General features: G+C 33.9%; 1 protein-coding gene across 2 annotated transcripts; it reads left to right on the top strand.

The window, feature by feature from the left end:
- Nucleotides 1-3243: 3243 nt before the first annotated feature.
- LOC148619981 (synaptotagmin-17-like) lies at nt 3244-22178 on the top strand. Of its 2 annotated transcripts, XM_088580447.1 has the most exons (5): nt 3244-3364; nt 5984-6069; nt 15066-15920; nt 19771-19891; nt 21495-22178. In XM_088580447.1, exons 2-5 carry the CDS (start codon nt 6049-6051, stop codon nt 21845-21847), a joined length of 1350 nt encoding a protein of 449 aa, XP_088436573.1. In that variant the 5' UTR covers nt 3244-3364; nt 5984-6048; the 3' UTR covers nt 21848-22178. The 2 variants fall into 2 exon arrangements, with proteins under 2 accessions (XP_088436573.1, XP_088436572.1); XM_088580446.1 differs by lacking the exon at nt 3244-3364 and having other exon boundaries at nt 5580-6069.
- The last annotated feature ends 4951 nt before the right edge of the window (nt 22179-27129 follow it).

The raw sequence follows: 27129 nt of genomic DNA, 5'->3' as shown, positions 1-27129 counted from the left end.
GAGCATAAAAAATTGAATTAACAAAATTTTCCCACAAAAAGGTAGCTATGATTTGATGTGCTGTAATGTGTATCAAGCATTCATTTTCTGTTTAAGTAATTTTATATCTGTTTACATTCATGACAATATTAGGTGTTTTTATTATGTCTATGTTAGCCAGATTGCAATAGTTTATATGAACGGTGGTTCTTGCCCATGATATAAGGTTCAAAATGAGTTAGACTTTGATTCAGACATTTAATTCCTGTCAAATTGCATGGGCATCTATTTCATATCCTTGGAAATTATGAAAGAAGGTTTAGGCGTTAATTTACTCATTTTTGCCAAAATTTTGCACAAAATCAACCCAATTTTTACCCAAAAGGGGGTGTATTAAATAAAGTTGATTTTGCATTTTAACACTTTTTGTTTAAGAATGGACAAAAAATACAGATACTTTTGTGTTGAATGTGGATATGGTTATGAATTGTGATGAAAGACTAACCTTTTTGTAGTTTATCAACAATATCAGTACTTTTGCAATGCAAAAAAAAAAAATGAACTATATTTTGTTATAAAGCATGTTCAAGAAATAACACTTATCAAGATAATTTAGCTTCAATTCTTCTTTAAGTTGAGTAATTAAATACATAAAAACATGCATATTCCTTATAAAATTTAATAAAGTAATAAATATACTTACTAAATGTGAGAATGCATTGGTTATTACTTGCTTATAAATAATAGAGATGTAAAATTATTTAAATTTTACAGCTTTATTCAATCTACACACACATTTGTTCTTTCTGGTATCTTTTCATAATACCTCTTCATACACATGTACCCATTTTTATATGTTTCTAACTGTATAGATTTACAAACAAAAAATCCCATGGGACAAAAATAATCCCATGGGAGAAAAAAAATCCCATGGGAGAAAAAAATCCCATGGGAGAAAAAAAATCCCATGGGACACAAAAAAATCCCATGGGATAATGAAGAATCCCATGGGATAAAAAAATCCCATGATTTTTAAATTGAAACTATAAGTTTATTTTATCAAAAATTGTAAAATAAAATGCATTTCATTAAATCCCATGCGAATCTGCATCCAATGGTTACTCACATGACATGGTAGGTTGAAGAAAAAGCGGCGCAAGATTTGCAATTCAGTGTTTTGCAAATTTAAATTGTCTGTGACAGCGGAAAGGGATAAGATATGGATTTCTTAAAATATGGAAAAATAATATTCTCAAATTTCCTGAAAATTCATGAAATTAAACCCGTAAAAGATCATTTACTTAACAAACCCATAACTGCTAACTTCAGTCAGTCTAGTATTTCGGACCAGAATTGGAAGTGCGACAATCCTGTAAGCCTCAGTGAAATACATTGTAGCTCATATTTCAAAACCGTACGTCTTGAGGGTAATTTTGCTCAGTTATTAATTATTTTATTAAAATAACATTTATTTAGTAATAAAATTATAATCCTTTCTTTATTTTAAATCTTCGTTCTTCTACAATCAGTTTGCTGTTTTCATTTTTTTCATACGGGACACATTTCCTCTCTCCATATGGGACGAATTATTCTCCCGAGACTTCACGAGAACATCATAAAATATTACCAATATGACTGCTAGAGCCTCTTTAACTGATAAAGCAATGATATGTTTTGCAATCATTTTGTATTTACTCACAAATAGTATAATTAATGAAGAATGTTACCTGGGACAAGCTGAAAATGTCGAATTTAAAAAGTTATAACTGTTAAACGCGTTTTGTTTGCGTAATATTTTGTTGTTTTTTTTATCAGATATTCGTATATTTAAAAACAAATAAGAAGGAAGTAGTTCTTTCGCACGAAAATTGAGATTATTGGATGTTTCTCTAGTCACATACGCTGATTATTCAATGCAGTACGAACAGCGCGCGTAACGTTTCAAAACAAAGTTTAGTTCAATTTTGTCAGTTTGTTTGTGTGATTTTTTTTTTCATTATTTCTATTTTGAATGAAAACATTTATGAAAACAATTTGCAAATGCCAAGGAATTAAATGTGTCCCATTGAGAAAGCATAAAAGGGTAGAAGACAAAGATTAAGTTTCAAAGGTGAATATCGCATACATATAAATCGAAAAAAAGCAAGAAATCAAGAAAAACGGTAGGATGTAAATTAACAAATCATGATCAGGTATTAAACATTATTAGTACAAACTTAGGTCGGTGCCAGTATCTGAATTTATCTAAAGACTGAAAGGATTTAATGAAATTCTTATTTTAGAAATAGTACACCAACCGGATATGTGCGAGCATTATGAACAATAAATTCTGTATTTGATTTGTATCATTTTTGCATCGTCGTGACTTTCATTTAAAACACTACCATTTCGATTACAAGTCTTTGATCACACATAACACCGGTTTCCTTTAAGTGTTTGATTAAGGAAGGGTACCAGGTCATACTGGGTTTGGCTAAAACAGGCATGGATCCGTGTTTTCTGTGGTATAGACATGTTTATTGGCTATTTGGTTATGGTTTAAACGGATTTAACTGATTTAGAAATTGAAATATTCTCAAAGACGATTTTAAGAAACACCCAATGTTTTGAAAAGGAACAAATACTCAATTGAGTGCAGATTTCGTACTTCTCTAGGGGACGGCAATTCGATTCTTTAGAGAGAGTGCAAATTTCATGGGGTCAGAATGTTTATCCTTTTAAACACTGCGGGACAGAAAAAATAGTTTCAACCAAATTAGAGCAGGCAGGACTATTTATTTCCATTTCACTGCATGAAGTATCTGGCCTGAGGTCAGAAAACTTATTTATTTTCTACGAAGTGCAAGTCAGAATTTCAACTTTTTCAGGGCCAGATTATTCATTTGCAAAAACTGCCAACCTCCCCCCCACCAGAATCAAATGACCGTCCCCTAAAGACGTTTGTTTGTGTTATTAATACACGACGCATCCCCCTTTTTCTTGAATTAAAAATAACACTAGTTCACATATACCTCCATGCATTTCTTTTCAAAATAACATTCTAATGTTTACATTATAAGTCAAGAAATGTGCGAATGGCACTAATTTGTTCAGGGTTTTATATAAAATCAACATGTTATTATCATCTGTGATTGATTTAAGGTTGTTGACTTACAAAAATCGAGAGCTTGTAAAATACTTTCACCTTTAATATGGAATCATAACCTACTACACAGCCAATCAAATTATCAAACCAGATGGGTTGCCAAGCAACAATGTGATTGAAATCAATCAAGTCTTCGCAATATTCTAGTAATATGGCAAGAAAAGCTGACGACAATCTGATGACAAAAAATCTATAGCAAAGTTGTCGAAGAGGATTGGACATTGGTTTAAGTCTTTACTGGTAAGTACAATGTTTTTATATTTTTGAAATGAGTTATCGAAGTTTTTCTTATTTTCTTTTTTCGTACAGCCTCTTATTATTATTATTATTATTATTATTATTTTGATATTTTGTTATAATACATTTTTATATCTCGTGATTTGATTATTTACCCAATAAAATTCATTTCTTGTATTAAAATTTGAAAAAGATTTTGATGAATTCGAATGCGGATTACAATAAAAGTTCATTGACCCTCTCATAAGGTTTATGAACAATGTTTTGAAACTATTTTCAGAAAAAAATGTCGGTCCACTTTCACTTTGATTTTCAGAAAAGTTTGTAGTAAGAGAATTATAAAGAAAGCAAAATAATTAGCCAGTTCAAGAAAGGAAAACATTTCCCATTGAGTGTATCTTCTAAGACATAACATAAATCGGTGGAACTACACTTGCTTCAGTGAAGGCCGTGTTGACTAGCGATATCTTTTTTACGTATAAAAGCTATGCATATATTAGACCGCTAAGTCTTCTATACCGATATATCAAAGTAGAACTAAAAGAATATTTGGCAACAATGACGGATGATACGGCAGAATTTTTTTAAAGGGGCGGGCTGTTGTGTATTTCAACCCCTTCTTTGAGACTGAACTCTACCATGATCCTCGCACCAGGAATGAGCGCATGAACGTCCCACCGGTTTGGTTTGAGAGATCTCGTGTCAAAACAAAAGGACATACATGTATCACAACCCCTCATTTACTTTGTGAGCGAAACAATAATTTTACTCACTATCCGGAACCCCCTAGGCTTTCTCGTTACACGGACGAAAACCATTTTAAGTAGCAGAAGGCCAAATCTTGTTTTGTGTATGTAAATTACTTACGTATCTGTCTTTTAGTAAAGCGGAAATTTCCGATTTGTTCCGGCAAGGTTTAAGTCGCACAGGCCCTAAGCGAATTAAGTGAAAAAAAAATTCATGCCCTATTTTAGTTTTTCTTTGATGATATTCAAGTGCTTAAATTAAAAATAACGAAAATTAAAGTAGGAACAAAGTTAACTGTTGAGCTTAAGTAGCAGTCTTCATAAAAATCAGACAGAAGGTGATTCATGCATGTCAAAAACCCACTAAATTCAGTTTTATTTCTTGCTCAGAAACAGTATTCTGTAACTGATCACGAAACAGGTCTTAGTTTTTCAGTTGGTTGTTGCGCTTTTGAGATAAAAATTATATAGATTGTACATGAAATTTGCAATTTGCAAGAGTTATCGCTCTTGATTTGGTTTCATTCGGTTGATTTTAGTAGGAGATAAATGTATGATTTTCTAAAAAGTGCAAATCTGATTGCAGAAATGATTATTGTTATGTGAAAATATAGCATACGTAGACTAAAAAAGCATTGTTCGTCTGGTGGGTTTTTCCTGACCATGAATCACTGAACCATTGGTAGTGTCTGAATTTATGTGGAATCAATGAACGTGAAAAAAGCAATAATTAATTAACATTAACAATCGCAGAAAACACAGCCCTGCACAAAGAAAACAGACCTAGAATGACAATCTCACACTCAAGACCTGGGGACATGGGACCAATTGAAGTGGGAGAATGAAGATGATAGTATGCTAACAAAAGTCTAGGAACAGAATGCTTCGACTAGACTTTGTTCGGTCTAATGTTTTATCATAGTCAAACTATCATCTTTCAAGTCGCATTTCTGCTGAAGACAAAAAGTCTAACTTTGATAAACTAATATTTGTTTTCTAAAGAAATTAAAAGAAAACACTGGGATTACGAGCATAATTCACGTCTTTGCCATGGCTTGATCGATGTACCTGTGCCACATCAAGTAATTCCGAAAAAGGGGACGCTAAGTGACCTAAAGGGGTATTCCAGTGATTTCCGTTTTTTCTATATCATCAACCAAACTTTTCGAGCATAAGTGGTGGCGTTCCACATCCGCAGGGGCCAATGCCCAGACCCCTTCCTCTGGATCCGCCTATGAGTACATAGGGTTACAAGATTCTATTTTCAAATTATGTGATTAATTATAAGTTTGTTTTTCTTTTCTCTTAAATCAGTAGATCAAATCAGAGAGGTGAAAGTTGATATGCTCTGTCAAGTATATACCATTGATATAAATGTGTTAACATTAAATATATGCCATCTGTTATCCCAATCAATATTCTATATCTAATGTCACCGAATAAATTATTAAATATCAATACTTTAAGTCCACAATTTTGACTAAGAGCCGCATGTTGGTAATGCTTAGCCAAATATTAGACCGGTCGTATATCTGACTAATTTTTTTGGTCAGCAGTGCTCAGTCATCATTAACAGCGTCAACGTGTCGTTCCGATCTTCGTCCAGTGTCGTAAAATTAATACGAATCGAAACCGTAGAATATTAGATTTACGTCTTTTGCTTCTGCTTCGACTGTGTTTTGCTGTTGTTGCAAAAGCTGATTAACAATCGAACAAAGTGCATATTTAATCAAATCACACAATGGTTTCAATCTAATGCTGATAATACGTTTTGCAAACCACACGGCAGGTGGCAAAAATGACAATCATAGGCAGTGGCATATGTTTTAAAGGAATATATTTTATTCAGTGACACTACTATTATCTAATTTTCCAGTGAAACACGGCGAAGATGGAATAATGGCCGAAGATCAATAAACAAAGCAGAAAAAGGACAACACAATGTCACTAATATATGCTTGGGTAAGACAATTTAATTTCTACGGTTATTTCTCATCTTCTTAAAAACGGCCCTCGACTGATTGTGTTTATGAGTGATTAGTGGCCTGTAAGGTTTTGAGGCTTAGCCACAATCAATATTTTATAGAAAATATGGTTAATCTTGTCATAATGTTTTTCATCAACCCTGACATTTGGAAAATTCTGTGTTAAAGGAAAAACCATGAAACTATGCTTAGGAATAAATCAATAAAGTGATGTCTAGATTAATGAGGCGCTAACATTATAAGGTTACATACAATGTACACTGAGATCAATACGGAGAAATCAATCACATTGACTCTGTCCACACGAAATTACATCTTCTCATTGGTATCAAATAAAGATCATCCCTTTACTATTTTAAGAAAGAATCTTACGACCACAAATTGACAAATGGATCCTCTAAGCCGTTTTAATTTTCACAACATGAATGCTAACGTCAAGAGAGAAAAACAAACCTAACTCGGAGCTTAATTTATCATTGCTCATTCAATTCCATGTTTTCTTTTCTTTTCTTTTTGTTTGTTTTTTTTTTCATTTAAATTCTTTAATTGTGCTTTCTCTGACAAAATTAACATAACAAAAAAAAAAGAAATTATAAAAGGACTATAATCACATTAAAAACGCATGACTATCAATATACAATGATATGTAAAATGTGTAATGATTTAATTAATGAATTAATGAAAGGTTGTTTTGCCTATGAGATTACATTCCCAGAGACATCGTAAATCTCGTTATTAATGTCAGTAGTCAGGGATCGACAATAACAGTAGTCCGGTAGTCTTGTGCCACCCTAATTTTGGAGAGGACTATCTGAAAAATGTTCATGGTAGTCCTATGGGCTATCTAAATTTTGCTATATTTTTCATAAGATCTAAGACCAGAACCGTCATTACCATCTGCAGACTACATGTTTTACCTCTAAAGTAGTCCTGTTGACCACCAAACAAACGAAGTTAGTGTCAAACACTAATAGTTGTTCACTTTACATGTGAAAAAAAACGATGCCTTTTTCAATAAAAAAATATTTAAATCAAACTAAATAAATCTGAATTATATCTTTCTTTAAGGCAGATCATACCTAATATTTCTAGTACATGTAGGTTGATTTTCCTAGTTTTTATGGAAGATTACATTGAATGAACATGCTTTAGAATTTCGATGTAAATACCATAGGTCACCGAATTTAATTTCGAGATAATTGTGCCTTAACAAAGGTATTTTTATATGGATTCTGTGGAGACTTTCACTATTTCGCAAACTATCAGAAACTGATAGAATTTCTTCTAAATTTAAATCAACAACACTTAACTGACATTCTTTCACATTTTAAAAAGAACTTTTCCTCATGTTATATTAAAAAGATAACCGAACATTTCTATTAGAGTGGATTCTGTAGAGTATTTTCCCGACAATTATCTCCCCTTAAAAGATGACAGAAAAGACTGCGCAGTGTAAATGTCATGACCCACCTTAAATCTAGATCATATCTGTCTTTGAAGGCTAAATAGAATGACACATACACAGTAAGGATTCATGGGTCTTTATCATGTCGGAGAGTTGAAAGTACAAAATGTAAACGTCAGTTTTACGAACACTAAAAATGAACCATTGTCGACAATAAAAATGAAATTTACGGACAGGCGGACATATTTTTGTTGACAGTGTTTCAATGCGTCTAATCTTATACCCCTGAACTTGGCGTCGTTCTATTTCATTTCAAGCTTGTGTGAATCATTATATGCGGAAAGTTCAGAGCGCTATATTATGCGTTTAACCCACCATTTCCTTTGAGAAATACCTGTACCAGGTCAGGACCACAAGAACCATTATTTTTATTTTCATGTTTTGGATGTCAGACATAATATTTCCTGTTTATGCTATTCCTTTTGACAATATCATCGTGTTTAACTTTTATGCAATTACTAACTTGTTCATTTACGAACTTAAAGAAGGACTGTCATTCGTTTTTTACGAGAAAAAAAAGGGGGGGACAAGGATGAAATTTGAATTTGAAAATGTGCTAAATGTTCCAACAGAACAATAGGTTATTGTTCCCATAGCTTCTTATTGGGGCTAATAATACAATTAGTAACACTTCGTCCTAGCTTCTTATTTTCATGCTTGAAATATATCAGTGAAAATCTTGTTCTTTTGTTTCCAATGGAGATTTGGTATGTTGTTTTCTGGATGCTGAATATTACTTTATATAAATATACGATTCTGTATATTATATAAAAGTAATCTTAGCTGTTTGAGCTCTATTATGTGAAGGTAGTGTTTATTAAGGAGATAAAGACTTATTTTTTCGCGGGAAAATTTGTCAGGGGCCTTTCTAAATGAACAAGTCAGAAGGAATTCCGAAGTATCGGAAGATACCGAAAGGTAAACAACCTTGTGCTCTCTTTTTTCGTTACCTTCCCCTTCTTCCGATGAAACGTTATCCAATGAAAAATTACCTGACCAAAAGCGTTATCCAATGAAAAATTAGATCGTCGGTTTTTTATCCAATCGCTGTACACTATTCCGAACTTCCGTTATCCGCGACAGCAATCAATTACAGTTCCCGTCTTCCTGGGAACCGGAAGCACATTAAACGGAAGTCGATTTATATTGGGTAATTTATTTAAGAAACAGTTGACATGGTATCAGAAAGAGATTTGAGATCGTGGAAACTGAATATCAAGTAAAGCCGTGACCATACAAACTTTTAATCAAATCATATATATGGTCTTTTAATAACACTGAAGCTGACAGCCAAGACCTGAACCTGCCAGAGTAACTGACAAAACGAGGGTAGTACTGTACAGTATATAATTTCTGATTAATCAGACCTATAGGTGGGCTTAATGATTATTCCATGACAAGATTGAAGGATCTTCAATCAACTAAAAGTTCGCAGATTAACCCATTTTCTCATAAAAGGACAAAATTACGTAAGTAGGACATTTCCTTATAATCAATTGAAACTATGCTCCATGCTGGGCAAACAAAAGACTACCGTTAAACATTAAGTACGCAGCGAACGAGATACTTCACAGTGATGTAATTTTCAATAAAAGGAAGTAAGAGTGCAGAGAGAGAATAATAATCAGTGAAATCTGAGGTAATAATGAACATTCGATAAAGTCGGTCTTAAAATTAATTCAAAGAAATATATTTCTTTACGCAAAAAAAAGAACAAAGCGCATTTGGTTCAGACCGGGGGAAGTAAGCAACTATTCACGTAATTAAAGTTAAGAGAGCGGTTTTAATAAAGGGATGTTTTTATGTAACCTTGGCTTTAAAATCAAGGTCACAACCACTGTATGTAATTAAGTTCAAGTCCGTATAAGAATTAGGCAGTGGTGGTGAATATTTCTTGAAATTTTAATTTCCAACATGCATTTAACAAACCCCAAACACTACCGTATAATGAATAAAAATAGCGGGAAAATGCTAGTGTTATCCAAGCTTTATTGATCTTCTTGGATCTTATAAAGGGAATGTTTTATGATTATGACACAGGATTTATTTCAATAACTTAAATAAGGAAATTTCGCATTTTAGATGAATCACTGTTAATAAGGAGAATGCTTGGTATTTTTATATGCCACACCCGTCGCCCTCTCTATATCAGGCTCCGTACAGCGTCTGACGTTTGAAATTCAATCTAGACGCTGCAGCCAGCCCGGCCTCTCAGAAAACGGAAGAATCTTGCAAAATCGGGAAAAATTAATAAGAGTAAGAAGGGAAACGAACGTTTGCCGCTGCGTGAAGCTTGTCGGTACGTTTATTTTAACTTTAAATATTGTTCAAGGAAATGAGAATGGCGTTGATGTGATATCGTTTCACGTAATTTCCTACGTAAAGTAGGTGTAAAAATTTTAAAACACGATTGATATGCATTTCCTTTGACTTCCTCCATAAACCACTTTGCTTACATTTCGCGAAAGTATGAAATTTTCATGCAAATTAGGTGGAAAATGTACTTGTGTAAGACGTTCAATATGGTAAAAAACTAGAAGGAGACGAAATACCAAGAACAAAATCAACATAATTATGTATCAGTATCTGTCAGAATCAGCAGTGGGTGAAACATGGTGTGAAATAAACACCATATTGATAGATTGATTTGACCGTTTAACGTGCGAGGAAAGTGGCATCTTTCCCAACACGGTCACCACTATGGTTTGCGGTCAGGTTTTCCGTATTATAGCCTGACAACTCCAGCATATAACACGCCAGGGGTACCCCGTTCCACCATCTGTGGCACACAACCCAATTGCTCTGTGGGCAGAGCGCCTAGTCCCCGGCTAGATTTCTGAGCACTATTAGTCGCCTTTTACGACAAGCTTAGCGCTGCTGCAGGCCTATTCTTTTGGCACCCGGACCTGCACGGGACCATCAGGATCAAGGAAAAAAGCAAGATTTTCAATATCTGGTAAACTGAGATATAATTTCATTGATATGCTCTGTAAATGAACATATCAAGGGTAGATGACACCGTCAAAAACATCATTTTTCTAACAGTCTATTGAAAAATTTCTGAGAAAATCGAGTGATGCGGAGATCAAATAATTGTCTTTTCAAATAGAGAAATCATCCTTGAGGGAAATTATACTGTCAGATTGGTGGGGTTTTAACATGCATGTTTCAGATTTTTCCAATTTTGCCTGATTTTTACAAATACTTACACTTAAACGTACCAAAAACTTCGCTTAGTTTACCTCTTCCACTTATTCATTGAATCTGAAATGTTCTTGCGCAGGGCGCATCGACACCGCCAAGAAAAAAAAGGGTCACGACAAACGACATACGAAAATCTAATTTCTTTAATTGTTAATTGTTAAAAACAACAAAAAAGGTGTAAAAGAGCAAGTTGGCAACACATGACTACAACAATAATTAAAAACTTTTTTCTCTGGTCTTTAGATACTGTGCCTATTCTTAGCCAATCAGATCTGTTGTAACAAATATGTGTCATAACTGTATCATTGGGATCACACGTTATTTAAACGTTGTTAAGATTTGTTTGTCACGCAATGACTGTAAAAGGTCAGACATATCAAGAAGTTGTAGAAGTGAAGAAAACATCAGCGATTACCGCTAATGAGATTCATCCAAACACCACAAAGATTCAATCGAGTGCGGCAAGTGAGATATATCATTACACCACAAAATGCCACTATTATTTATTCATAAAGTTATTTTTATCAAATTCGTTTTAATGGCACAGTAGACAAAAAAGCGATGTGATATTTTTACTGGAAAACCAGTTGCTTGTCTGATATCTAAGTTAATGACGCAATATTTGTTTTCAATATGTGTGTCTGCTGGAGTTCACGTAAATTTCACATATTAATCAAAACCACTTGATTGACAGTATAACAAGCATGTACTATCTTAAAAAAGATAGCCAAATTTTGCTCTTTTTTACTTCTAAATTTATACATTTCTTCAAAATAATAACACATGGCACACAATTTTTAAGGTTCCGATAAAGTTTTTTTTCGAACGCAATTCCAAATTTTCGATACAGATTTTTCGAACGCCACTAAGTTATCAGTATTTGGCCAATCGGGGAAAAAGAATTGCGATCAGGTAACTTGCGTTTCCATAGAAGAGCGTCCTTAAGGCCAAAGGGTAAAAACCGAAGATATACCGACTGCGTCGGAAAAAAATCAGGATGCTTATGATAGTGTTTACACGTTTTGCAAAATTAAGTTAAATTATTATTGATTATGTGCGAACATCAGATTTGTTTCCCTTTCTGACTAGGTGCCACGTGAAACGCTGCCGGTACGATCATCCTTTGGTCCGATTTGTCACTAATTCAAGTATCGAAAACCCCTTTTCTAGCAGAATTAATTTTGGGTGCCATAGTGTATTAGATCCTTGCATATTTTGACTTCTCTACCATTTAGCATCCTTCGGTTACATACAATGCATAGAAACTGTGGGTTAAGGGTAAGGTAGATGAATGTACCCTCTCCGGTAATTCATTTCATTTTGCGGATATACAGTATATACTTACCTCTCCAACGTCATGTTCCCCTTTTATTGTTCGCATGTACGTGCCCTCTTTGTAATGTAATTAGTAGCTTGAAGTGATAAGTCTTCCATAAATTATTTTTGTGCCATAATTATAACTTCTTATTACTCGGTTTAATAGTTACCATCTGTTTTATTTGATAAATGATTGAAATATTTAGATTTACGACGATACACTGAACAACATCTGTTATTGAAAAAAGCCTGTACAGAACATCAGAATCAACATCTATATTTTATTTGTGATTTATGATTGTTATGAAATAGATTTATAAAAGGTCAATAGGAGAGTTTACCAATCTCATTAGTGATGTCATATTCACTAATTTGCATCTCGTTAAGTGTCAAATTGGTTGGCAAATACACCAATTGATAAATTACTTTAAAAATTTTACGATAATCATACCAGTTTTCAAACCCTAATATTAAACTTTGTTATGTTATGCCTAATTTTGGTTCAGTTATATGTTTCATTGAGATATAATAATTCATATTTTGTCTGTAAGTTTATCATTCCCTTACTTGGAAATAAGTTTATACTTATATTTCATTATAATACAAACACTAATTTTCCTATTTCATTGTATTTTATACAGTATAATAACTGAATATTTATATGAAATTTCCACATATAAAAAGAGTTTTATTTGCAATTTAGAGAACCAAAAGTTCCGTAAATATCATATTTACGGAATGCAAGCCGTTTTAGCAAGTTTTTCTAAGGGACGTAACCCAACAACACGCAGCAAACTGGTTTGCGGTTAAGAACAATAAATATTTTTTTTGAAACTTAAAACTCTCTTCACTTCGGTAAGTAGCTAAATGGTTTGAAACAAGTTATTTATAATTACAAGTACTTACCGGCGCTCCAATGAGTCACATGTTTGAAATTAAATTATACTAATGTCCGTTGCTCCAATCGGACAGTAAACCTGTCTGTCGGGTTGGAGAGTTACATGTACTGCCCTTTGCTCAAAATTTTGAATAACGAAGTCAAAGTTGGGGTCTATTATATTGAATCGTCTAGGTAATTTTCAATGATGGATGAAGAGACTCCAGGACTTGTGACTACCCTATTTTTGTAAAAACAAAAATTGGTTATTTTCGTGCATTTCATGACAATTTTATTACGTTAACATTGGACTCTCGATTGATCTTTTATGACTATTTTATATTATTTTATTTTTCACAACAGGACAAAGTATGAAACTTTCGTTAATATGTTTACCTGCAGTGACGCTGTATTGCACTTTTATAGCGAGTAAAACAATAAACTTCAGTTATATATTGGTCTCCCCTTGGTAGAATGACCATTACATGATCATGAACAAGGGAGGGATATTCGAACTTTGTATCAGACATAGATTCAGGTATCTTTGAAATAATAGAAAGTTCAATTGTCCAGTTAACTGATGGTCGTTCAATCAAATGAAGATAAACTCTATCCAATGAAGTTAAGTATTGTACTTGCTGTAATTGAGATATACTGCTTTAATGAAATTGTGCGGTTGTGCTGGTTTATAATAATCTACGATTTATGGTTCTGCTTTATGTACTTATTTTGTCTTATTGGAACAGTTTTAAAAATTAAAAGGCAGATTCACTGGTCGTTACTCAGAACAAAATCCATAATTAGTAACACAAATCTTAGAATAATAGATAAAAAGCCAGTAGAATATGTTCAGTGGAAAAAAGTATGCATCTTAATATACCAAGCTATAACCCCTATAGATATGAAATGCGTTCATTAAATAATAAAAAAAACAGTTACCATACTTTGAAGTTAAGTTGTTGAATCCCAAGCAAAACAAAATTGTCAATCGTATCTTCTGGGTACTACTTTTTTTTTATAATTTAGTGATTTTTTTTTATTTTTACCAAAGCCTCTCTGCTTAGGGACAGTTCTAATTGATTTAGTATAAAATGAATTTCTTCCGGTGACCAGGATGAGTGATGGTTTCGTAGAAAAGTTAATAAATCACCATGGCGCTCGATCTATTCTAGTCAAGGAAACTCGGATGATTTTTCCTCTACAGGAAACGAGACCCTAACCCATGTGAGCTAGACTGCACTTGCTTTACGAGTACATGTACTTTCTCTTAAATGTTGAAGTTAAGCACTCTTACCTTCTTATATTCCAATGTCAATGCCTTGTTTACTAAAAATTGGTTGCCAGCAGAAAACGATTTCTGTATTGATGTCACTGTATTGGTTTCCCGCTTGTTAGTTCCAATTATAATGTCTTGTCTGTAAAGTACCAACGTCATGAAGAAGTTCGAGACAAATTTAACTTAAACAGACGGTTTGTGGAGTTAGACGTGTCCGTTCCGGAAAGAATCAACTTTGTATTAAATAACTTCCCGCTAATAGAATTGAAAAGTGGCGCAACGTGACATCTATGTATACGACCGGTGTCGCGTGATGAAAATGATCACGTGTGCCTTTCTGTGATTTATCAGCGATCTGATTTTGTTCATACAAAATGTCGTTGTTGAAATAGTTTTAATACATAACTCTTGTATTGTCATCGGCCTTATACAATCTTCAAATTCCGTTAAAAAACGCCTGTTTACTTTAACAATCACGTTAAGGAAGCAACCATCGGATTTTTATTAGGGACTGGGATCAAATGTGAAATGAAAAGCTAGGACGATGATGTATAATTAAAGACAATGGATGAACAAGTAGATAAATCCTGGACATGCAAGAGTAAAACATGAAAAGTCAGGATAGAAATTATACTAAATAAAAATCCAGGACACAGACCCCACCCAATAGAAAGCAATTGGTTGCTTCCTTACTGACGGTACATAGCACAATGGTACATTTCAAAAGCTTCATTCTCTCATGTTCTTCATCTGACCCCAAACTCCCCATTTTCTTGGCATTTTAGCATTTTAGAGACATTTTAGTCAAGTAAAAGAAACTTATTTATTTTACAGTCAAAGAAATGTTGTGAGAAGCTGTACGAAATATTCTGTTGTAAGGAGATTTGTTGCGAATGTTGCCATGAAGAGAGGAAGAAACTCAGAAAAAGTGACATCCAGCATTCGTTCCGCGAATCTTCTACAAGGCTCGATTCGACAAGCTCATGTACAGACAGTCATAAGAGCTACCGAGAACGTATAGAATCAGACAGTACATCTCGGACAGACTCGGTAAGTTCCGTTTCCCAAATAAGTGGTGATTTCAAAAAAGGGACCACGACCCCGATAATTGATATGAAGCCAATAGAATTTTGGACTGCTAACAAAGAAAACGTTCAACCGCGACCCAGTCGGCGGAGATTACCGAGTGAGACCGAAATAACTGTCGAAAATTTTCAGAGAGACTTGTACGATGATGTTTCAAATGGGGAACCGTGTTTGACTGACGAGGAAAAACTAGCGAAATTCCAGTTAGGGCAATTACATATAGGTCTACAATACGACGTATTAAATCGGTTCCTTGTAGTCAAAATCATTGAAGCTAAAGATTTACCGCTTCCGTTTATACTAGATGATGCTAAGCAGGATCTGGCACATTCGAACCCATATTGTAAAGTTAGCCTCTTGCCTGACCAGAAAAATTCCCAACAGACATCAGTCCAGAGAAAGACGCAAAATCCCACATGGAATGAATATTTCATGTTCGAAATACCATTTGGCGAGGTACAAATGAGAACATTGGAAATTCTAATCAAGGATTTTGATAAGTTTTCCAGACATTGTATCATTGGCCAAATCTACTTACCACTTGGAGGAATGAACCTCATCAAAGGAGGGCATATGTGGAAGCCTGTCCTTCCTAGTACTAAGGTAATTGTTTACATTGTATACTTAAAATTAGGTTGTTTTAGCAAATGTAAAGTTTTGTCCAAGGGGGATTACATGCATTCATTTCGGTGGTAGTCTATATGAGCTAGTACATTTAGAACCCCGCTCGGCGTGTCGGATTAGACAGTAAAAAGCAGCATATCTCTTCAAAATAAATTCTTGTCACAAAACGTCTTCCATAGGACTCGAGAGGTGACAACCGATCATTCAATATGAACATGCAGTTTACCTAGAAAAATGGCCACAGTTAAATTTTACAGACAAGAGCTGACGCATTTGCGATCCATGTGATGGTTTCGCGGGTTGGAAATTGAGCAAATGATAGCTGTCTTTCACAACAATCCTCAATTTTAAGAATTTTGGGGTAGACAGGTAGATGGAGTACGTTATAATTCTGTTCTGTCTGGTGTGGTGTACAGAATACACACGTTTTCTATAACTCGCTTATGTTTAAAAAGGTCAGGATTTGATTAACACATTGTATTCCCTTTGGTCTTATGATGTGTTATGTGTGGTAATTGATGATACATAATTTGACATTTTCACTTAGCTGTCCTCTCTTACATAAAAATCAGGCATATGGTATTAAAAAAGCAACAATTCTGAAATTTTAATTCGAAGGTCAGCAGAATCTGTGAATAAAACATGACATGATTTCTTACTGTTAAAAGGCATAAAAAAAATCATCGATATTCACCATACAAATTTGTTCTTTCTATCGATTTAAAAAAAAGATTCCTCAGTTTGTTGAGTTATACAAATAAAAGCAAGTGCCAATTTCTTGAACAAAAGAACATTTTGACATATTAGAAAAATCAAAATTGCCAGATAGGTTGGAGTCGAGCAATATCATGCACATTTATGATTTTATGAGTTTGCCTGATTCTCACAAGGACCTCCGCTGAACCATGAAATGTTTATAGCACGGAACAATCGTTGTCAATAATTTATCACCACCTGATGACGTCGATATGCCCTTATAAGTAGAAATGCCATTTATTGGTTAATTTCCCATTCAGGAAGTTTAGGAAATCATATAAACGAAGTTGGTATTTTTTTTCCTAGACAGTTGAACAAGAATACAATTCCATTACCATGCCTAAGCGTATATGGCTTGGTATATTAAATGTCAGTATCTGTAAGAATCAGGCAGTGGGTGAAACATGCCAGGTATGAAAAAAACTGCCATTTTGATAGTTTAATTTGACTTATTGTGCCATCAGAATCAAGGAAAAGTGAGATTTTCAATATCACCTTGGTAAATTGAGATATAATTTCAATGAAATGCGATGTAAATGAATATTTCAAGGGCAGATAAATCTGTCAAAACCTCATTTTCTTACATTCTTTTGAAAAATTTCTGAGCAAATCCAGTGGTGCAGAGATCCAATAATTGACTTTCCAAATGGATAAAGCATCCTTGAGTGAAACTATATTGTCAGATCAGTGGGGTTTTGGAATGTTTCAGAATTTTTTTTCCATTTTGCATGATTCTTACAAATGCTTACACTTATATCTGTTGTAGGCCTATATAAGAGAGGTTACGGTATGATTCGCTTAATAACGACTTTTATATTTTCCGCTAAAATGCACAAAAATAAATTATATAGCTGTTTTTGATATGATTCGGATATTATTTGATATAAAATAACAGACACCAGATGTTGTACAGTTCAGCATCAGAACTGAAATAATTGAGCGCATAATGGAACATAAATATGATATTAAAAAGTATTTAAATTATATTATTTGGACAAAAAAAAATATTTGTAACAACTTAATGTTAATAAAGCGTCCATAATATTAGTACTTTCTCATTGTTTTCACATTTCTTTTGGCGTATCTTTTCGCTTGATTTTTTTTATATAGCATGGGCAGGATATTTTTTAGAATTATTAAAAATCCGTTAGTTTCAGTCTATAAATAAGCGTACCAGGGTGTCTATTGCACTTTGAAACTTAACAGCATAGGTTTGAGTAATTCTCTGTCTAAGAATCAGGGAAAATGTATACAATTGTGGCCCATGAAGAGAAAATTCTGCAGAGATTACCTTGCAGTATCCAATTATTTATATCTCATATCCTCCAGAATTTACCATCAAATTGTTTGTGGCTGTATTGATTTGTCAAATTAATAAGAGTACAGTAGTTTCACTCGATTCGGGAACGAATGCAGTCGGTGTCTACCTGTCCCCTTTAATATACCTAGAGGAATCAACCATGTTTTCGGCAGGATGGGTCCGATAAAAATTCAAATCTAAATTCCTTGTGAAAATTTCAAATGACAAGTTAGTAAAATTTAAAAGTGAGGTCAAAAATAGAAACAAAATCATAATCAAGTGCTAGTTTTCGAACTATGATCCTAGAGCTTCATTCAAAGATATGGACAATTCCATATTTTGTTCTTTAGGACTAACAGAACTAGCCTGAGATAATTTTAAGAGAAGCCAACGGCGTTAAAAAAACATCTTCATAGCCTCGCGTTTTAATATTTATGTTTTTTGTTTATTTGAAAAACTGGCCCGTGCATTTGTCACTATTCCTTTTTATTTTTGTTGGTGCCTCCGTTGTAAAGGGGTCGGTTGCTTCTAAAAATTAAATTACATGTGGCGGTTTCCAATCACTCCTGTCGTGACAAGAGAATCCGTAGTCTTCTTATTCTTCCACGAACACTTACGACTCCTAAATTGATTGCACATTTCCCCCTTATTTTTTTCAAACTATATGGTTTCATGTAAAAAGCAATTATTCCTTCCTTCATCAAACACCTAAAGCTGACTTGCATAAAAAATAATACATGTTACAATTTTTCGAATGCATCACCTATTTCCAATTTCGTATCTCTTGGACGGACTGGTAAAAGAAACCTGTCCGTGTTTCCTATTTTCAATCAGCATTTCGTGGTACGTGTTGCAAGTAACGGTTATCGCTGCTACAAGTATTAGTAAAGAAACTAAAGATGTAAATCAACTCCACTAGGGCGTTGCTAGTGTTAAAATGTGCAATATGAGTCGTTGTTATTCATAACACCAGATTGCCTACATTTGTGCGTCAGTGTCCTCCTTTGTTTTAATCGTATATTAAGCATGACTTGTCAAAAGTGCAGTAAATGTTAACGGTAATTCAACACCCTAAGTATAGTACATGTAGTACTTGCCAGGTATTAATTCAAAATGGCATATGAATGTAGCTCTACCACGCAGTATCCGCTCTGTGTTCATCCAAATGTCATTTAAGTTTACAATTAAGCATAGAGTATGTAGAGAGAGTGGCAGGTTCAGAGAGCACCCCTTAAATCTAAAAAAAGAGATGTTTTTGCTTGACGTTTTGATGTTTTAAAATATTTACACCAAAAATTCGATCGGCAGTTAGTTGTGTTAACGCCACTTTAATCTGTTTTTCGCGATTTTCAGCCTTTTGTTTTGAAAACTATAGGATTCATTTTATTCCACTTTCGGTGTGTTCTTATCAGATGTTTTTTTGAAACATTCAAATGCACCCCACAAAAAAAAGAAAAAACAACACTTCATCGTAAACGAATCATTAAATTAAATGCAGTATCAAAAAAATTAAAAAAAGATCCACGAACTAATACAACATCGTAGGAAGTAGGCAATTTCTGTCGATAAAGTCGAACTCGGACCGGCACCGAAAAAATCCGGAAATATACGAACTTCAATTTCTCGAACTCCCGAAAACTCGAACACATTACAATGGTCCCATTGAGTTCGAGCTACCGAAGTTTGACTGTATATTATAAAAGAAGATGTAATGGTTTTCTTGTCTTGTTACTTTAATGCGTAAATAATATACATTAGTATCATCTTTTGCAGGAAAGATTGGACCTTGGAGAGATCCTATTGTCATTGAATTATCTTCCAAGTGCAGGCAGGTTAAATGTTGATATCATCAAGGCCAAACAACTACTACAAACAGATATGATTGGAGGATCAGGTATGTGTTTATGTTACCATAAAAAATCAATTTCTGTATAATGCAGGTAACGTTGTCAAAGATCTGATTTGAATTAGATTGGTCATACAATGAAATCAGGTCTTTCTTGAAATGATACATGTGAATTGGAAAATATTTCAGAAAGTGTTTCTGTAGAAAAATGACAGTTATTTTAATGTACCTGATGTTTATGTCTCATGTTTTTGTGGCGCCAGGGTTTTTCAATATCTTTGGATGTGCTTTCGCACTGTCGATTCTTCTTATTGTATTTTCTTTGCATGCTTGATCTCTGCAGATAAACTTTCAGTTGGAGGATGTTCTTTTAACAGTGGTCGTACTTTTCTGTCTAAGAATCAGGGAAAATGTGCATAAGGTGTGGCACTTGAGGAGGAAATTCTGCAGAGATTTCAATGCATTATCCAATTATTTATACCTCATATCCTCCAGAAATATTCATAGAAGTGTTAATAAAGATATTAATTGGTCAAATTTAGTTGAAATGCACTACGGGCAAATGACGCCATTTTATATCCTGATTTTTAACTTGTTTCCCGCAAATGTTCAACACTGGAATACAGTCCATACCTAAACGACACAGGAACACAAACATACACACTCGCGCGCTAAATGTATTGTTTACATATGTTTACACTATATATTAGACAGCTTTTTTGAACAGCATAAAAAGTACATATCTACAAATAATCATGTATTATTACTGGTAGTACCGAAGCCACATTTTGGCAGAGATCTAGGAGTGGAACAATTTTAATATGACAACAATTCACTTGAATTTTAAATACAACATTGAACTCGGTGGTAATATTTCCAATGTGTCTGTCTGTGATTTGAGTGTAGTTGGAATTTTAGTATCTTCTCGTTTTAGAGACAGATATGCGGTTACCCGATAAAAGTTCCATAAGGTGACTTGAATAATACCACCATTTTATTTGTTTACCACTTCTTAGAAAGATCGTGGCTGCTTATTTGTTATAAATCTTGTAACACGAAGGATTAGTTGCAAGTACATCGTGTTTGTGATGTTTTCCTTCAGATTAAGTCTATTACAGAAAATACCCTTTGCAAACAGAGGTAAAAATTCCGATAAATCAAATGTCAAAAAAATGCCGACGTTCTGACATGTTGTACGTCGGTTCGTTTGTACCTGTCAGTTTTGATGATGTTTGTTTTAGGAAATGCAATTATTTTTTACCCTTGACTTTTAACGGTTGTATAACTGCCCGATCGTCCGTCTGTCCACTCATCGAATAGCTACACAAAAATGCTTTGAGATATGATTTTTTTTTCACTTTCGTGTGCATGAATACAAGCTCCATATCTTTTTTTTACAGTTTCCAGTTTATAGAGTTAAAAAGATAAACTAAAAAAAAACAAGATATAAAGACATACCTACCATAACGATGTTTTAGAGTTTCTGTTTTTTTTTTTTGGGGGGGGGGGATTAAGTCACAGATGGATTTTTCATCTTTCAAAACTTAATGGGCAACGCTACATTGTCGATAATTTCTTTTTTACCTCTCTCATGACTAAAAAGATATGTTATATATATATATATATATATATATATATATATATTTTTCAGATCCAGTTGTCAAAATAACATTGGTGCATTTCGAGAAGCCAATCAAGACTAAGAAGACATCGTGTAAAAAGAATACAATTGATCCAATATTTAATGAGTCAATTAGTTTTAATGTCACCCAACAACAACTTGAGAACACGACTTTAGTAATAACCGTTTGGGATCATAATTCAAAGAGCAAAGACGATTTTGTAGGTCGCATCTCTTTAGGTAAATACGGTACAGGTCCACACGAGTTTACACACTGGAAGAGAATGATCAGTTCCCAAAGGTCACCTGTAGCGCAGTGGCACTCCCTGCGCACCCGACAAGAATGTGACCAAGTTTCGCCTGCTTCAATTGCCGTACCATGATCATAAATACATCTGTACTTTAACGCCAATCATTTACTAGTGAAGAGGGAAGATCATATCAAATCATCAAAAAATGTCTCCTAGGACAATTTGTCGAATATGATTCTAATGAACTGTATTCAAGACTTTGAATCATTGTGAAGCGTTCTGGTTGGAAGTGTGGTCTAAATGAATTGTTGAAATGACAATGGTCGACATTTGTATGCCAAATGACGTCATGTTTGTTGAAAGAGGCTGATTTATTTTTGTGATTCATGTTTTGTTGATCATGTTTGTTAATGTTAGTTTATTTGATTTGTGAGTTAAATTTGAATAAAAAATAGAAAACATTGAAAAACTTCCTTATTAGATGATAAGAGGAACATTAAGAAGATCGCATTGATGCTTTATCTGTTCCCTACGTTTGTGCCGTTTTGTATTACGTTTTTAAATTGCTTTAAAAAGAAATAAAATATAAACACTTTCCAGGAGGGGATTACAAATATACTTTGTCAAAAAGGTTGTCAATGTCCTCCGCAGACCAGATAACCGTATCCTGATTTACTAAGTATTACTCCGCTAGCTTTGTGTAGATGACGGGGCCTTTTTGTAGACGCAAAGTCGTTGACTGAACAAAACAAATCTTAAGATATATTAATCTAACTCTCTACTTACTGGATAAAATGAAGACAATCACAGTATATGTCACCAATAGATATAGAAAATTTTAATCCTGCCGTGCAGTCAAACGTACTATTATTGTATACCGTTATCCGTCCATCGTTCACATTTTCAGCTTCGATGATTTTGTTATTTCTATTCGTGTAAATACTGTTAAGAAGGTAGACCTAGTGGAAGGGACGCAACTCTTACAAATTATTGGTATATTTGTATTCAGAATTTTTCATCAATGTTATGTAAGCATCAAAGTAACTTGGACTGATTTTATTCTGTTTCAAATGAAAGCTTGAGAGGTTTTGTAACATTGAATATGATACAAACATATTACTGATTTCAAGACCGTAGGTCTACCTCCTTTATTTTTTTTTAATTTCCGGTTTGGCATTTCTTGGTTGTGAGGCTTTATTCATATTCAAATATCATCTTAGAAATATTTAACCGATGCAGTAAACTTTAGATCTTTTTATTTGTACATATCTACATTTCATTATAAAAGAAAACGTGTGAAACACGATATCAATATTTGATACAGTTTTCGAACAGCATTTTGTCAATTGGGAAACAAAATTACGATCATTTGACTTAAGCTTCCATGGAAGGGTACCTCTAAGATCAAAGGGTAAAAAGCGAAACTATACCGACTGCACTTTTTGCCGTTTTCGGACATCATAACTCTAAAATTCATCCAGCAATATCCATGAAACTTTCTTGAATTGTACATTTTATTATGCATGATCCCATTTGATTTTTAGAATGACCGATTTAATATTTTCAAGTTTAAATTCCCAATAAGCATGTGATATCAAACAATAATTCTGTCAAAAGAAATTTCGGGATATCTTTTTGTTTAATTATAACTCTATATAACGAGAATGGATACGATGAACATGCCAAAGAGAACACAACCCTACTGGGTTGAAAAATGCCGGCTCAAGCCACCCTTGGGTCTTCAATGAATATCGAGGAACCCCTCATACTATAGGACAGCTGCAACTAGTCCCAAAACAACATTATACATAGGTACAGCGAAATAGTTGCCCGTATATACTCCAGCAACATAAAAGTAATCTGAAAGTGAAAACAAAACAATACATACAGAGGTCAGAAAATCCTGAATTGGGAGGGGGCAAAAAATGCGCGGGGGAGGTAAAGTACTAAGGCTTGATCACACTCCCTTTTAAATCTGACCTTTATGGGAAAATTACACATTAATAAAAAGGAACTCGCCAAGCCTCGTCCATAATAAATCACTCCGGAAGTTGTTATATACGTAACTGGATATGATTTTAAGGTTTGCTTATGAGGTACTGAGCCAATTGTACAAGTTATGGTTCATGTCCCGACCAACGCGTGACTGTGCGAGACTTCCTATGAGGCACACGGTGCGTCTGCGTCAAAAGTTCAACAAACACTTCCTAACAATATTTGCCATTTCCGTTTTACGTCACTTCCAACAGATATATTTAGAGCCATTCAAGTTCCAGAGCATCTGAATGCATGGGACGTTGCTAACGATCTATTCTCTCTAACTTAAGTGCAATTTAACAAGAATCAAATCAATAGAGACGTCAATAAAAAAAAACGTTTTTATCTGTCCAAAATTGATATAATGTCATTACAAAAGCACATTATTTAACAGGTACATGTTCATGTAACCACGTATCATAATATCGGTTCCGAGTCTTTATCATAAGCGAACCAATTATCGCTAAAATTTAACAGCGATTGATATGTTCAATATATGTGTAAATTGGTGCTTATGAAATAAAATTGATGTTATCTAAATTAACTTCATTCTTGTACATTTGTATTAAAAGATAGGAAAGTAATTTGAAAGAAATACTTTAACTTGAATACTAGAAGTGACGGTCAGAACGTATAAGACAAATAAATTCCGTCCTATTCAATAAGTCAATCAATAGAGAGAAGACGACACTTGTGACCCGGGATTATGTATGAGAGAAACTTGTGGAACGGAAATGTTACCCGGGCTTCCATGTTATCGCGTATTACAGATCATGATGGGTTTAATTTAGAAAATTAATGGATCGAATCATAAATGCTACTGGAATTCATGTTTCCTCTTTGTTTCGTCTACTTCTGACGTGAAATTTTAGGAATATTTCAGCTATATTCAGGCGATGAATATGAATCTTTACCATGATTTGACATTTCCGCCACTTGAACATATGCCGTTGCCACGTAACTACTCCGCTGCCAGTCGAGTAAGGGAGATTACTCAGATTTTGTTTCGAATATAGGTGTCGTACCACTATGTCATGTTTTCATTACTTCCTGTGTTAAATTCAGCTGTTAATAATTGGCAAATTTTACCAGTGCACTGGATAGGGTTCATGGTGACAGTTATCCTTAACAAATGTACCTTTTAAAAATATCATTATGCCTTGTGGCTTCTTAGAAAGACGTTAAAGTGAAAGTAGATAGGTATAGAAATTATTACTTTCATTTGGAAATAAAGCCATATCAAGGGCTTATAGTTTTTGTTTAAGAATTTTTTTACCCTACATTGAATAAAGAAAATGAAGTTGTTTTTATTACTTCTACTGATTTCATTCAGCTTTCAGATTATACCAAGTTTGTAACCTCTATCGGTTTTTTTTTAATTATAGGATGAAATACAATAGGAACTGCTTGGCCATTTCCGCTCCATTGAAAATAACCTCGGATGCAGGAGAATTTCATCTCGAAAAAAATTGCCGGAATTGCAGTCATACGCGACTCAAAGTAGTTCTATCCACCAAGATATCACTAGAAATAAAGAACAATAACTCTGCCAAGAATTTTGGTGCGAAGCGAGGGGCTAAGAAAGAAAGTAATAGTAAAAATTTCAACCAGTAAAACTATAATTTTAGAATTGTATCGGTCAAATTCCGGACAGATTCTTTCGCCTAGTGCCTCCGAGGTTTTTCTTTTTTGTAACTTAAAAGTCTGAGGAGTTCCGATTGGGTGAAACATTGGTTCTACGTATCGGGACTACGTACGGGAATACACAGACAACTGCTTCCCTATGAAAAAAAGATGTTGCACCTATATCACAAATATTGTGCCTGCTGATTAAATTACATTTACTTCTAAATGACGACAAAAAATGTTCGTCTGTCATCATTAGAAACCCTGCAAAAATGTCTCGACATACGTTTATCTCTATCATTATAAGAATAATAATCCCAGACTGTAACAGTTACCTAGATAACATAATTTCAGGCTATCACAAGAAACCTTCAAAGAGTGTAGACATCTATATATCTAACAATATATAGTAAAACCTTTCTGATACGAACCCTTGGGCCAAACCTCTTCAGGGGTGAAAGTTTGGTTCGGTTTACACACATATTTAGCTTGCACGGGTTAAAATGCATCAGAACTTCAGAAGACGTCTGGTTAGACAGGTTTTCTGGGGTTTTTATGATCTGTTTAGACAGCTTTTACTGTATAACATAGGAATGGAGGTCAGGGTATGACATTACAAGGTCGATTGTACGGTAAACTCAACGGCGATAGATAATAAGTACACGAAAGTACTTGTTCGTGTAAAAGTCAGGCATTTGTATAATAATACATCTATAATTGCATAACTTGTTATTGCAATGCGTATAACACACCAAGAACCTCTTGTTACATGAGCAAAATATCTTGCAATACCGTCGTAAAGAGAGGTCATTTGTACCCGAAAACAAACGATAATGTGGAAAATTATTAAAATGAAAATGAGAAAGAGCTTAAGAATTTAATTCTTAAGCTCGATTCGGTGTTTTCTTTGAAAAGTTTATAATTTATATGTTTATAATTATGTTCGAATAAAATGTGAGTTCGGAACAACTACCTCAATTACGGTTGTTTTGAACGCAACATTGCACCGAATTCAAGACTGAAATTGTTGGTCGGCGCAATTGCGTGTTGGTGAGTAATAAATTGGAAGTATTTATACCAGCTAAAAAAAACGTAAATTGCCTGACAACGCATTTAGTGCAAGTCAGGCATTTAGTAAATCGTGCATAATTTCCTATTTTCTCAGAAGCTACAGACACTTCCTTCTTAAGAAAAAAATTGAACACGCATAAAATAAAATTTGACATTTTCGAGGCTTAATGTGAACTTAAAATGTTTTTCTTCTTTTTCGCTTTATCATCCACTCGACATATATTCTCTTCGAAAAAGGTCACAAGGAAGCGCTTTTGATTGGATGTTAATTCCATAAAGATTTCTAAGATATACTAGTAATGTATATATTTTAAAGTGCCGGTAAATATTTAACTTCCGTTGTACTTTCAATGCAATAATATGGAAAATTCTTACCCACCTGTATTTGACGTCCCTAACCATTAAGATATTCAGATTTTGATGCTCGTTTGAAAGAAGATAAGAAGACTGACATACGATTGTTGGTCATATTTTTAAGAGCATCGTCTTTGTTGTTGTTTGCTTGTTTGTTTTTGTTGTTTGTTTTTTTTTCTTCCTTTTTATCAAGTAAACATTTGCATGCAAGGTAGTAGGAACAATAACAAAAAATATTAGGCGCATTTCCGCGGAAGAATACTAGGTCAGTCCCGTCATTAATTGTTCATCATTGTATGTTCCAGAAAAAAATGACATTTTTTACA

The sequence above is a fragment of the Perna viridis genome, chromosome 4 (genome assembly GCF_037379345.1).
Source record: "Perna viridis isolate PV_CMFRI_1.1 ecotype Kerala chromosome 4, ASM3737934v1, whole genome shotgun sequence".
Taxonomy (NCBI): Eukaryota; Metazoa; Mollusca; class Bivalvia; order Mytilida; family Mytilidae; genus Perna; species Perna viridis.
The sequence above is the reverse complement of the archived record's forward strand: the minus strand, read 5'-3'. Positions and strand labels throughout refer to the sequence as shown.